The sequence below is a fragment of the Papaver somniferum genome, chromosome 10 (genome assembly GCF_003573695.1).
Source record: "Papaver somniferum cultivar HN1 chromosome 10, ASM357369v1, whole genome shotgun sequence".
Lineage (NCBI taxonomy): Eukaryota > Viridiplantae > Streptophyta > Magnoliopsida > Ranunculales > Papaveraceae > Papaver > Papaver somniferum.
Window position 1 is genome coordinate 137,035,758 of NC_039367.1, and position 11,895 is coordinate 137,047,652.

An 11,895-nucleotide genomic window follows, 5' to 3' on the forward strand; every position below is an offset into this window, starting at 1 on the left:
CTAATCATTGCTGTCCTTAGATCTATTAATTTTATAGCCCGTAACCTATGTTAATTCGCTTTAAGCGAACATGTATTAGGAGATTCATCTACACATGACCCTCTTTCTTGTATTTATTTCTACATCAACTTTCCTGAAGGGTGAATAATGAAATATTTTCTTTCTTCAAAAGCAAAACAAAAAATATCAAAAAATAAATAACTTTGATTATACAAGGGAAAGAAACTCCTCGAATGTGAGCAACAATCTCACTTTTTTTTTTTTTCTTTTTAATATGTAAGCAAAAAAGATACTCCCTCTGTTTCACAAAGGCAGTCCGCTTTGACTTTCTCAAAATATTAAGGAGACCATACTATTTTACTTGACTACCCTTAATTACTTACTTATTTTATTTTAATAAAAATGCTAGCAATAAAGAATATCAAAAATTGGTGTGAGAATTAAAAATACAAAATATAAAAGGAAAATTTAAAAGATATTGAATTTAAGTACTATAGACTTTATAAGGAATCTAATTTTTAGAGTTAAATGTATATTTCTTTAAAAGGAATGAAGGATATATTTGTTTACTCAATTATACTAATTTTTTTAATATTTTAGATTGGGTCATGTTAAAAATGAATTTATGAATATAAAGAATTCAAGGGTATATTAGAGCGTCCATTAAAAGAGTATGACTATAAACAGAAGCTGGACACAATTTTGAAACAGACGAAAAAGGAATAGAGGACAGTCTTTCAGAAACAGAGGGAGTAATAAACATCCTTGCGAGAATGGGGTATACTCAAACTAATTGGGGTATACCCAATAAGACAAAATCTGGTAATTTTGAAGTAAAATCAAGCCACCCCTTAACCTTGTATTTTCTAAATGGCTAATATGCCCTTGGTTAATTAACACTAAAAATCTGATTAGATTAATTAATTGAGTTTAAATTAAAAATTATTATGAATTCAGTAAATTAAACCTTTCATCTGTGTTATGAGTTCGATTTCGATCAAAAATTTGGTTTTGAAAATGCACAAGTCCGGCAAGGTTGTGGTTTGAATAAGGTGCCGACCGATCTTCGGCTGGAAAGGTCCACTTTGAATAAGCTGGCGACCAGTTTTCGGCCGGCAGTGCCCAATTTGAATAAGCTGCCGACCAGTATTTGGCCGGCATGATCGTCGGATGAAGAACACCCCGACTATCTTGGGAAACAATCTTACGGTCGACAAGTAAATATTTCCTACCATGCCGGCTATAGTAAAGTCGGCATGCACATAATTTATAACACTGTCGGCTGACATGTAGCCGGCATGTTAAGGATTGATGTCCTTGCCGACCTAAACTTATACCAAACAGAAAACAAATTATGGAAGATGTAATTTACTTTATTCATGCTATTTTGGTTATTACATTGATTGAAACATAAAACCTAATCCTTGTCGACGGAAAAACGAATGCACTTAGCATGTGCATCAAGCCTTTGAACCCCTAGGAGACCCTAGTGGACGAGTTATAGTCTCGTGAGGGCTTACATAGAGGTATACTCACAAAACCTACACTAAAACTTCTAAAACCATCAATCTTCCTCCGACGAAGACGATAACGCATCCAAGTAGTTCGGGTTATCCTCCGGGATTCTTTCGGCCAAAAAGTGATAGCTTGCATCGAATGCGAATGCTTCCCCCTTTACCTCCAAGTAGCGCGCTTTCACGACTTCGTGCTACAAAAACAAACTTACATTTGTTAGTGGTGTTTCATTGGAACATAAAACAACATGGATCACGTAAAACAAACAACAAAAATACTCACAAATTGTGCAATGGACAAGGTGAAGGGGCGAGTGTTAAAAATACGAGGTTGGAGAGCTAAAAATGCAAGTATCGCATTTTCTATGACTAGGTGCCTCTCATGCACTTGTTGAACACTTCTTGCATTTGGATTCCCAAAGTCTTGGATAAATTTGTTGTGTACCCTAGCCCAAAAGGTTGTGGAATCCACCCTTTCGGAGGATTGACGTCTAAATTGTTTTTCAGCATACCATGCTTTTATGATTGCCAAATCTTCATTTGAATCAAATGAAGTCATTTTTGCTTAGCTATTGGGTGAGTTAGATGGATTGTATCATGATATGATCTTTTGATAGTATATGGAACTATTTGTAGGTTGTTTTGTAGAGAAAAGTAGTGTATTTATAGGATGGTGGCCAAATTTGGCCGTTATAGTGCCCAAGTACAAGTACTTGTATTTGCAAAAAAATTGAATTTTAAATCCGTCGACGAGGATTGTTTTCTCCAATATGCCGACCTAATAAACAGCCGCATATGTATGAATTTTGTTACCATGCCTACCTGATAAGATTTTAGGCATCAGGAGAAAGATTTTTCTGCCACACATAGCTGGCAGGGTCGATAACATACTGCCCTGCCAGTTAATAAACAACAGTCTAGGTAGAAATTTTGTTACCATGCCGACCTGATAAAATTTTAGGCATCAGGAGAAAGGTTTTTTTGCCACACATAGCCGGCATGGTCTATAACATATTACCTTGCTGGCTAGCAAACATCTGGCTTGGTAGGAATCATTTTATCTTGCCGACCCTGGTAACTACACAATTTCCGTTGTCAGGGCCGACTGTCTGAAAATTCACAACCTTGCCGGCCCTGGGACACTCGGCAATGTAACTTAAAAGAAGCATGCCGTCATATGTATTTAAACTTTACATATCTAAACAAACCATTCATTCAACAACTAGAAATCCAACACTTTTTGTCCAAAATACGAAAACATGTCCCATAAACCTTAAACAAACATTTGTCCACACCATTAACTTAAAATTTGTCCACCACAACATAAACAAATAAACTAGCAATGCATTCATTCACCACGACCACGAGCACGAACTCGGCCCCGTTTTGGAACACTACCTTCACCACCACGACCATTGCTGCTACCTTCACCACCACGACCACTGATGCCACCTTCACCACCACGAGCACTACGAGTCCTCTTTTTATAAGCCTTCATATTGGCTTGTGCTTCCCTCCTAGCTTTTTCTTCCGCCTTTACTTGAGCCTCAATTTTCTTGAACAATATATGGGCATCCTCGTTGTCAACATTTCAATCATAGTCAATGTGTTTGGTTTGCTCTTCAATCGACAAAGGCTCTCCTCTGTCTTTCGCGCAACACAACACCCTCATAAAGGTCTTCAACTGGTCCTTATATTTTAAATTAAACAACAAACAATTAATAGAATGATTCAGTAATGCAATCAATCTTAAAATAGTAAGAGAAAATCTAAAATACTTACAAAGAACTTAAGCATTGTTGCTGGGTCTTTCGATTCCATTTTCTTCTTACGAGCCAGTTCTTCAGCAATCATTTTCCTAATCACAGTAGGACGAGCCCAACCCGAGTATCACGCCATATATTTCTCAGTAGCTTCATGACTAGTGGTCACCTCGTCCAAAAGACTCACATCGATTTTACGGCCACGTCTGTCGTCCCAATGTTCTTTAGTTGGCGTTGGATCGTAAACGACGTTAATAGTTTTTTAGGACGTGGTGCATTCAGCCATTTTCAAAGTAAAGAACGGCTTTTCTTCATCGAAATGAGGTTCTTCATGGACATAACCCAATTGTCGCATTACCCGATGTGGATCGTACATTGAATATCCATCAAACGTAGTCATCAAGGGTCCATAGTATAATGCAGCAACTCCATCTCTACTTTGGATTAAACCTTGATTTCTAGCATCTCGATACAGATCAAATATCACCTCCTCCGCAGTCAATTTGTCGATGGCGTTTCGGAGTTTGATAAGTTGTTGCGGCATTTTCTTATCCTGAGTACCCTTAAAACTGTACCTTTGCGCTCTTGGCTTATCAACCGCAACACTCTCATCCACTTTGACGTAGGAGTTGGTTTTGAACAAAGAAGGGAAGTTCTCATATATCCAAACCTATGCAAAAAAAAAAGTTTAGTAAGAATCTTATATATCTTACCAGAATTTTGCAAATATAAATGATTTAGACAATAAAATTACCTAGACGAGACATGTGTTTCCGTTAACTTGCTTAGTGAGTGCCCTAGAACATTTTCCCAACTCATTGTTCAAGAAGGCGACCTCCGCACTACCCCAAGAAAACTCACGCATCTTATCTAAGGCATCCGATAGTTGCAAGTAACTGGCCTCGACCAAGCTTCCGGAACTGTCGGGGAAGATACATTTGCCCAGGACGTATAACAAATAAGATGACGCAATAGCATTGATTCGCACTGGGTTCACCCTTCCTTCCTTATCAAATATTTTCTTTGCCTCCCACAATTTGTCCCTCAACTTCTTCAAATTAAACTTCTTGCTTAGACGACCATCCTTCATCTCAAGAACAGACTCTGTCTCAACCTGATTCCAACAGAATAATTTCTGGCTCAATTTGTAAATATCCTTGAAAGGAAACTTATTACCGAATCCCTCAGTGACTTCTTTTCCATCAACCTGGAGCCTAGAATTTGTTGAGCATCATCGGGAGTTATCGCCATCTCACCGAATGGGAATAACATTGTATCAGTCTCTCCGTAGAACCTCTCATATAATGCAGATACGGTAACTTTATCATGATCAATATTCGAACTCTCCACTGCAGGCCACAACCCAGAGTTCTTGACAATCACTTTCACCTCCTCACATTCCTTGTCAAGCTTCCAAGTATTAGTCACTGAACACGAAGCTTGGCGCCTCATGATACGGACGGCATGCCTGTGATCCTAAATACCAAAAAAACAAAATGACAATAAATACAAACACTTGACGCAAATTTAATATAGTTACACACTTGAATAAAGAACAAAGACGGATTGAGATTACTTACGATAGTATTATGGATCGTACATGCCCATGAGTCTTTGTATCCAAAAAGAACTTTTTTACCATCTGCTGGGGTCCTTTTTGGAGGCTCACCTGGTCTCGGTGCAACCATCAAGTGTTTGGGAGGCATGTGAGAATCATCTGGTTTAGTGATCGCCCTCTTCTTCGTTCCGGCTGAAGTTGAATCCGAAGCTTCGGTGGGTTCAACAATAACTAGAGTTTGTTCTCCATCTCCATCTCCATCTCCATCTCCTTCTTATTCTTATTCTTCTTTTTGTTCCTCTTCCTCTTCAACAATTTCATATTGGATGATATTCTTGCCTTTATCTCCATTACCATCATCATCATCACCATCATCATTACCTCCTCCAATATCAGGCATTTCTTGATCACCATCATCATCATCATTGTTACCTCCTCCATCAGCCGGAATGCATTCATCAACATCGTCATCATAACCTCTTCTACCAGATGGAATTGATTGGTCTTCATCTGGAGTCTCATATGAATCACTGGGTTCCGACGGTGGTTCAGAATCATTCGGTACACAGATCTTGAGCATTCCCGGTACAACGTATGCCCCTTTATGTGTTGAAGTCAAGAGTTTTTCACCAACACGAGGAGGTATTGAAGGAGGACTAAGCGCTTTCTTCTTTTCCTTTTCCAACCTAAACAAGAACAATTAAGAAAACAAATTACAGGTCGGCAGGGTCGACAGGTTTAACCAATTCAGCGGAACAATGGCCAGAAGGGTCGACTAAAACATACGTGCCGGCTAAAGTATAGCCGACAAGGTATCATCAAAATAGCCTGCCGGTTGATGACAAATATGAACACAGTAGAACATGAATTTTTCACATTACAGGTCGGCAAGGTCCATTACCCATACACTGCCGGACAACTAACATTCGGCATGGTCTTATATAAATACCTTTCCGGTTTTATAAATTCTAGGCATCAGGAACCAAATATTCAAAACAAGGGGCCGGCAGGGTAAAAACTAATAACATGCCGACTTCATTAAAAACTGCCGCCGACAAGGTCTATATTTGAATAACCTACCGGCCCTGCTAGTAGCAGTTACAGATACTAAACAGCCGGCAAGTTCTTCAACCTAAGAGCTTGCCGGCCAAACCTTAACTATGAAAAGCCGGCAAGGTCGATAACATAGTACATTGCCGGCGTCGCAACTGCCAATTCACATTTTCGATTTTTCTGCCCTAATTTAACATGCAAACATCAAATCGAAGTACTAGAGTGAGTTTAAGTAGGCCCTTACTTTCTTAATCGCACCATTTCTTCGTTTTGAGCGGGTTCAATTTCCCCTTATTCAACCGTTTTTTTCTTCACTTTCTTAGCAACCAAACTTGCAATTCCAGGGTTATACTCATTGGGTTTTCGATTATCTTCTTTCATACGAGTTTCCCTCCGCCGTGGTGGATCCATTGATAAAGATTAATCGGAGTTTTCGAAATCGACGATTTTAACGAATTGATCGACGAGTTTTGGTGGTGGTGGGGGTGATGGATCCTATAGGGTTTTGGAGGAGAAGAAGAAGAGAAGAAGATGAAATGTAAAGATTAAAACTAATTTAGGATATTAGGTTTTTAAAGGGTAAGGGCAGTTTTGTAACTTACCCATTAAAACTCCCCCCAAAAACCCTCAAAAAGAGTCCCTTTCAAAAATTGGGTATACCCCAATTAGTTTGAGTATACCCCGATAAACATCTCATTGCATCCTTGTGGTGGTGTATTGGAGTGGTATTTCTGGAGAAAGGGTAAACTTGAGAATTCACTGATATAACAATATTCCACCACAACACCCCCTAGCCGGGTTACAAGGGTGGCGATATAAGGTTTGAGCGCAAACCATTTTGTCTCTGCTGCCGTCTGTCTGTGAAAACTAAACCCCTTTGTTAATTTGAGCTAAAAACGTAGAAGAAATTTCTCCAGTTTAAGGAGGAGTATTTCTTTCCTATCAGGTTATATTAATCTCCCTCTTCAAATTCGATTTCCCCAATTTTCACTTCTTGTTGTTAAACCCTAGCTTTAACAAGAAATTTTATCAATTAATGGGGACTTTGTTGTTCTTCTTCAACCCCTCAGACTCAAAATCAAGGTTTAGTTCTTTCTGTTAATAAACCTCATCCCTCTGTTTTTGGCTTTTGTGAATCTTTGTATGTGTGGGTCTGTGTTCTTGTTGTTATTTGTTAAATTTGTTGTTGCTGATTGCAGGATGACTTGGGATAATAAGGCTAGGGATTACACTGAGGAGGCTAATGAAATCAATACATTAAGGTATGTTTGTTTCTTCATTTATGCTAATTTGATTTGATTTATTCAAGTTAGCATCCAATTAAACTTATTTATAGGCAGCATTTTGGTGTGTAATCAGACTAGACTGACCCAGAAGCTATAGCAAAACCTCATATTCCCAAAAATCAAATAATTAAAATTTTCTTCCTTCTTATGACACAATTAGATACATTTTGAAGCAAATGAAATTCCTTTCTATGAGATCCTTCAAATTTTATTATCCACAGAATTTTCGTATAATAATTTCCTTAGCAGTTAAAATGATACATGGAAGTTCGAATTAGACCATTGAGTGCTTTGACATTGTGTTTCCGTATTATGTTTTCATGCTGCAGTCCTATTGTAGAAGAACTTGAGATTAGTAAATTCGAGCATGACCCTTCCTCAAACAGTGCTTCTACATCTATCTTCGAAGAAGAACTTGAAGAACGAATGATTTGTGTCATGAAAGATCCGTATTTGAAACCTATTCTACAAGATATTGAGACTGGTGGTCCAACTGTAATGATGCGGTATTAAGTTATAATTCTGTCTACATTTTGAGGGTTTAATAACTTTTCTATCTTAATTCTGAAACTGTAAGGATGAAGTATTTGTTCTATTTATTGGATCTTTCGATTGAATGTTCACATGTTTTTAGGTACTTGGATGATCCAGAGGTTTTGCAGAAGTTGGCGCGGGCTATGGTTTTTGAACCAAATGTTGATACTGAGGATCAAATTGCCGACGAAAGTAATCCTGCGGCAAACATGAGTGGAAACAAATGAAAAAGACGCTCACAGAAAAGACCCTCAAAAAAACAAAGGATTAGAAGGCAAAGGCACTTGGATGATCCAGAGATTTTGCAGAAGTTGGCGCGGGCTATGGTTTTCGAACCAAATGTTGATCCTGGGGATCCAATAGCCAACGAAAGGTTGTCAACCCTATGTACTACCTCTGTAATCACTAATCCAACTCCCTTATACATGACAAACACAGAAGAGAATTCATTTTCTGAAAAAGATAAGCCACAAATGAGTTCTGACGTTCACCGTGATACTCGAGATGTATTAGTTCTGCATGCTAGTAATCCCGCAGCAAACATGAACGGCAAGAAACGAAAAAGACGCTCACAGAAAGAAAAGAAAAGACCCTCAAGAAAAGATAGGATTAGAAGGCAAAAGCAGGCCAAAATAAATCTATTGTCAGGAAGTTGATGAAGTTTGATCAAGCAATGAGTTGGTGCTTTGCTATGTGCATTGTGTCATGGATGCCACAGGTCTCCAACTGTCTTTGTGAACATTAAGGGAAGTGAGAAAGTAAAATGAGGTACAGACTAAAGACTTAATAATTTTGTATTATGCGTTTGGGGTTCCAATGTGCTATCTTGTACATACACCACGCCTGTACTGTGAAAGACATGTGCTACATTGAGGTATGTCGTAGTTCTTCATTACCTTTAATATCTTCTCTGTTGTGGAGTATAAATATAGATCAGTATAATTCAATGCCATGTTATTTGTCATTCTCTTCTTTTACTAAAGTCTTTTTTCCCTTAATTTCAGTGCTTCATGCTTAAATTAATGTGTGAGTGCATATTTCTGTTCAGACGAACAATAGGTTTAGAATCCGTAGTGGTGTGTTTGTGTTTGTATGTTTACCGCATAACCAGTATTTCATAAGTACAATCTAGTTAAGGAAGATTGGAACTTTGAAACATGGAAAAATTGCACTTTGGGTTTGATGTGAAAAAGCTTCCTGAGCGATTCTCAAAGTTCCATTTTTTTCTTGATTCACTAGTTTAAAGTGACTGTTGGATATTGCAAATTTTTGAGGTTCTGCAATTGTCTGATATACATATTGTAACCCAGCTCTTTGTAGACCTTCACATTATTCTTTATGTACAAGTCTTCCCACATGATTTATTTTTTTATCTTCTGTTCTTCGTGTTGGCCATAAACTTAAACCAGTAGATATGAAGTTGAAGATTTTCCATCACTTGATTTTTTTTGTTTTGTTTTTCCTTCTATGAATGCTGAGGGAAACCAAAACCAGAAACAGTGTTATATGTGGTTGTAAACTTGTGTATGTATAAAACCAGCATGCCATACACTTTTTATTAGTGATGTTTGGATAACCAAAAGTAACAGGGACGTAAACTGACAGCCTAGATAGAGTTACAACACATTGAGATGGATCCTTCAACCATCGAATCTGATCTAAAAAGTTCTCATTCTGGTCTAATGGTGGGAATCGAGAATTTAACAACTTCCGAACAGATTGAGATAGTTTTAGCGCTATAAACTGCTTGTTCATCTTTACCTCTTACGATAACTTTCCTGACCTTTCTATCTGCTTCTGTAGGTGCAGAGACAATTGTAGCTGAGAATCGGGAAGTCACTGACCAGTATTGCTGAATATACAGGATATAAACAAGCCTATTATGGGGGGCTTGACTTTGTCATCGCATTGACCAAGGAAATTTTGAGGCGATGCTCTTTGCTTTTTCCACCAAACCAGCCATGGGTGGGGAGGTTTTCTATCATCTCAGTCTCTATTACCAACCCATCCAGAAAGACTATGTGTTCCAGAAGTGGATTTTCTGCTGCAGATTTCTTCTTCCATGATTGTTATCGATTCTGCACAAGAAGTTTGTAGTTGAGCAGTTGTATTGATTTAGAAAGCTCATGTAGTTTCTTAGGTGCTGCATTGTTGATCGTTTGGAAAAACAACAGTCAGCTCATATCTTATACTTGTAACGGCAAGGTTCAAGACATGGGTATTTGTAGAACTCTAAAAGGAAGCTCTTCGATAATTGTGGAAGATATAGCAGATGTTGTGAGAGGAATGTTATCGACCTCCCAGGCATCTGAAGTCCCAGATGCAGGGTGGAGACCTCATGGTGTACTTGTGGCACATCTCCAGGAGCATCGTGTGTCCGTGAAAGATATTGCCATTCAGATGATCATTGTTTTTTCGTCATCAGATCTGATGATTCTACTGCCAAGGTATGGGATACCAAAGAAATGGAGAAGGATATCTCGTTTAGGTCGAGGCTCACTTACCCCTTGCATGGGAGCCTCATTTGAAGGGACGGTGTCCCTAGTCAGAGTGATGTATATAGTACCCAGAATTGTGGAAGAAAGGTGCCCTAATACTTCCATGTCCGCAACAGCAAGACCCATTGTCTATGCTGCTGCAGGTTGCAATGGGGTTTCCTTGTGGAATGCTGAAAATGGAAGTTGCCACCAGGTATATGAATTAAAATTCTTCTTTGTTATGTTATTTCTTCTCCATCTTAGGTTGCCTGAAGTATATTTATATATGATGTAGGTATTAAGACTGACCAACAGTGACGGTGAAGCTGAAATGTCTGACCTTCCATGGGCTTTATCCAGGAACCAGAGGATAGCCCCCACCAAAGCTTCCTGGAACCCGATCAATGCTTCCTTTACCTGGCGGGGACTTGTTAACAGGAGGAATGGACTTGAAGATACGCAGCGGGGATCATCTTTGCTTTGTTTAATTTTTGAGAGTAAGTTAACTGTGCTGATCAACTCTGGTGATTGTTGCTTTTGCAGTCGTGATTGTAGTTACCGCATGTGTGGACCAATGTTAAAAGGAATTAGAAAAATGAGGACCTCTATGAAACCAGATATATCTAGTTCCGGGGTGTGGGTAGTGCAGGTATGTTTAATAATTAGGGGATTTTAGTCGATTGATTTACAGTAGCTTCATCATAAAGAAGGGGGTGGTACCTTGTTCTGTGGTAAAGAGTCAAGACCACATCTGAATGATACTCTATGGACGTCTCCAGCTCAAGCTATCATTGTTTGAAAATACATGTCTAAAAGACCAGTCAATAAAGGCTAGAGCTTTAAGTTTGTTGTGCACAAAATTATACTTCTTCCGTTTTAGGAAAAATGTTATTTTTACTTTTTCAGTTTGGCCCATTTTTAGGCAAAAATGAAAATGTGAAAGTATCTATTTTCCTGATATTTAACTGATCTAAACCGAGCATTTTGTGTCCATATGAAAATGGAAATATGTAAACTTTTTTGTGTTTGAAATAAGATTTGATTTATTTTTAGTGGAGTTATCTTGTGGAACTAAGTCAAATGTGTAAATATGATTTTCGTTCTTCTTTTTCTGGTACATTTTTTTTCGGGGAAATATTTTTGTAGCCCATTTTTGTTTTTTTTTATATCACTAACCCACCGTTAAGTTACCTTATATGTGAAACCCATAATTAGTAAATAATACTAATACATTACAAAACTAACCTTAGTGATAATAATTTCGTTTCAATTTAGATTATTTAGAGAATAAATGTGCGATAAAGTCAAATATTAGGATATTTAAGAATATCCCTAAAATTTCTCCTTCACGATTAAATCGTTCTTCCGATAAGATCCGTACTTTCATCTTCCCCATTTTTTCACAAGAAAGAAAAAAAATAAAATAAAGAGACAATGAAAGAAAAAAAACCTGGCGTTTTTAGGGGCCACTCAAAAGAATTTAGGGGCCAACAATAAAACAAAAAAGGTCACCCAAAAGGAAAATGTAGTCAACCCTTATCTCGCGTAATTCGTAATGGCGAAATTACCCTTATATATTCGGAGGATATGATAACATTGTTACCCTTCGAATGAAATCGGAAGCCAAAATATTTCCCATACTTCCGATTGTAGTCGGTGCAGTATTTCTTGGTTCGTGTTTTGGATTTAGCGTTAATCGGGAGTTAAATA

The 11,895-nt window shown here is 38.0% G+C and overlaps 2 protein-coding genes across 4 annotated transcripts; one reads left to right on the plus strand and one right to left on the minus strand.

The window, feature by feature from the left end:
- Positions 1-3,539: 3,539 nt before the first annotated feature.
- Positions 3,540-4,528, minus strand: LOC113316266 (protein MAINTENANCE OF MERISTEMS-like). The gene is made up of 3 exons (XM_026564481.1): positions 4,454-4,528; positions 4,059-4,391; positions 3,540-3,947 (listed from the first exon to the last, which is right to left on the minus strand). Exons 1-3 carry the CDS (start codon positions 4,526-4,528, stop codon positions 3,540-3,542), a joined length of 816 nt encoding a protein of 271 aa, XP_026420266.1.
- Positions 4,529-6,781: 2,253 nt separating this feature from the next.
- Positions 6,782-11,292, plus strand: LOC113317851 (serine/threonine-protein kinase VPS15-like). Of its 3 annotated transcripts, XM_026565980.1 has the most exons (5): positions 6,782-6,971; positions 7,088-7,150; positions 7,809-8,582; positions 9,512-10,399; positions 10,481-11,292. In XM_026565980.1, exons 4-5 carry the CDS (start codon positions 9,923-9,925, stop codon positions 10,859-10,861), a joined length of 858 nt encoding a protein of 285 aa, XP_026421765.1. In that variant the 5' UTR covers positions 6,782-6,971; positions 7,088-7,150; positions 7,809-8,582; positions 9,512-9,922; the 3' UTR covers positions 10,862-11,292. The 3 variants fall into 3 exon arrangements, with proteins under 3 accessions (XP_026421765.1, XP_026421767.1, XP_026421766.1); XM_026565982.1 differs by lacking the exons at positions 9,512-10,399; positions 10,481-11,292 and adding an exon at positions 7,504-7,680 and having other exon boundaries at positions 7,809-8,767; XM_026565981.1 differs by lacking the exons at positions 6,782-6,971; positions 7,088-7,150; positions 7,809-8,582 and having other exon boundaries at positions 9,358-10,399.
- Positions 11,293-11,895: the final 603 nt, after the last annotated feature.

Bases quoted from the DNA above. Each gene is read 5' to 3' on its own strand.
- LOC113317851 (XM_026565980.1), top strand. From the start codon at position 9,923: ATGGGTATTTGTAGAACTCTAAAAGGAAGCTCTTCGATAATTGTGGAA. The intron at 10,400-10,480 runs GTATATGAATTA...TATATGATGTAG, and splicing joins AAAATGGAAGTTGCCACCAG to GTATTAAGACTGACCAACAG.
- LOC113316266 (XM_026564481.1), bottom strand. From the start codon at position 4,528: ATGGCGATAACTCCCGATGATGCTCAACAAATTCTAGGCTCCAGGTTG. The intron at 4,392-4,453 runs GTAATAAGTTTC...TGTTGGAATCAG, and splicing joins AGAAGTCACTGAGGGATTCG to GTTGAGACAGAGTCTGTTCT. The intron at 3,948-4,058 runs GTTAACGGAAAC...TTTTTTGCATAG, and splicing joins CTAGGGCACTCACTAAGCAA to GTTTGGATATATGAGAACTT.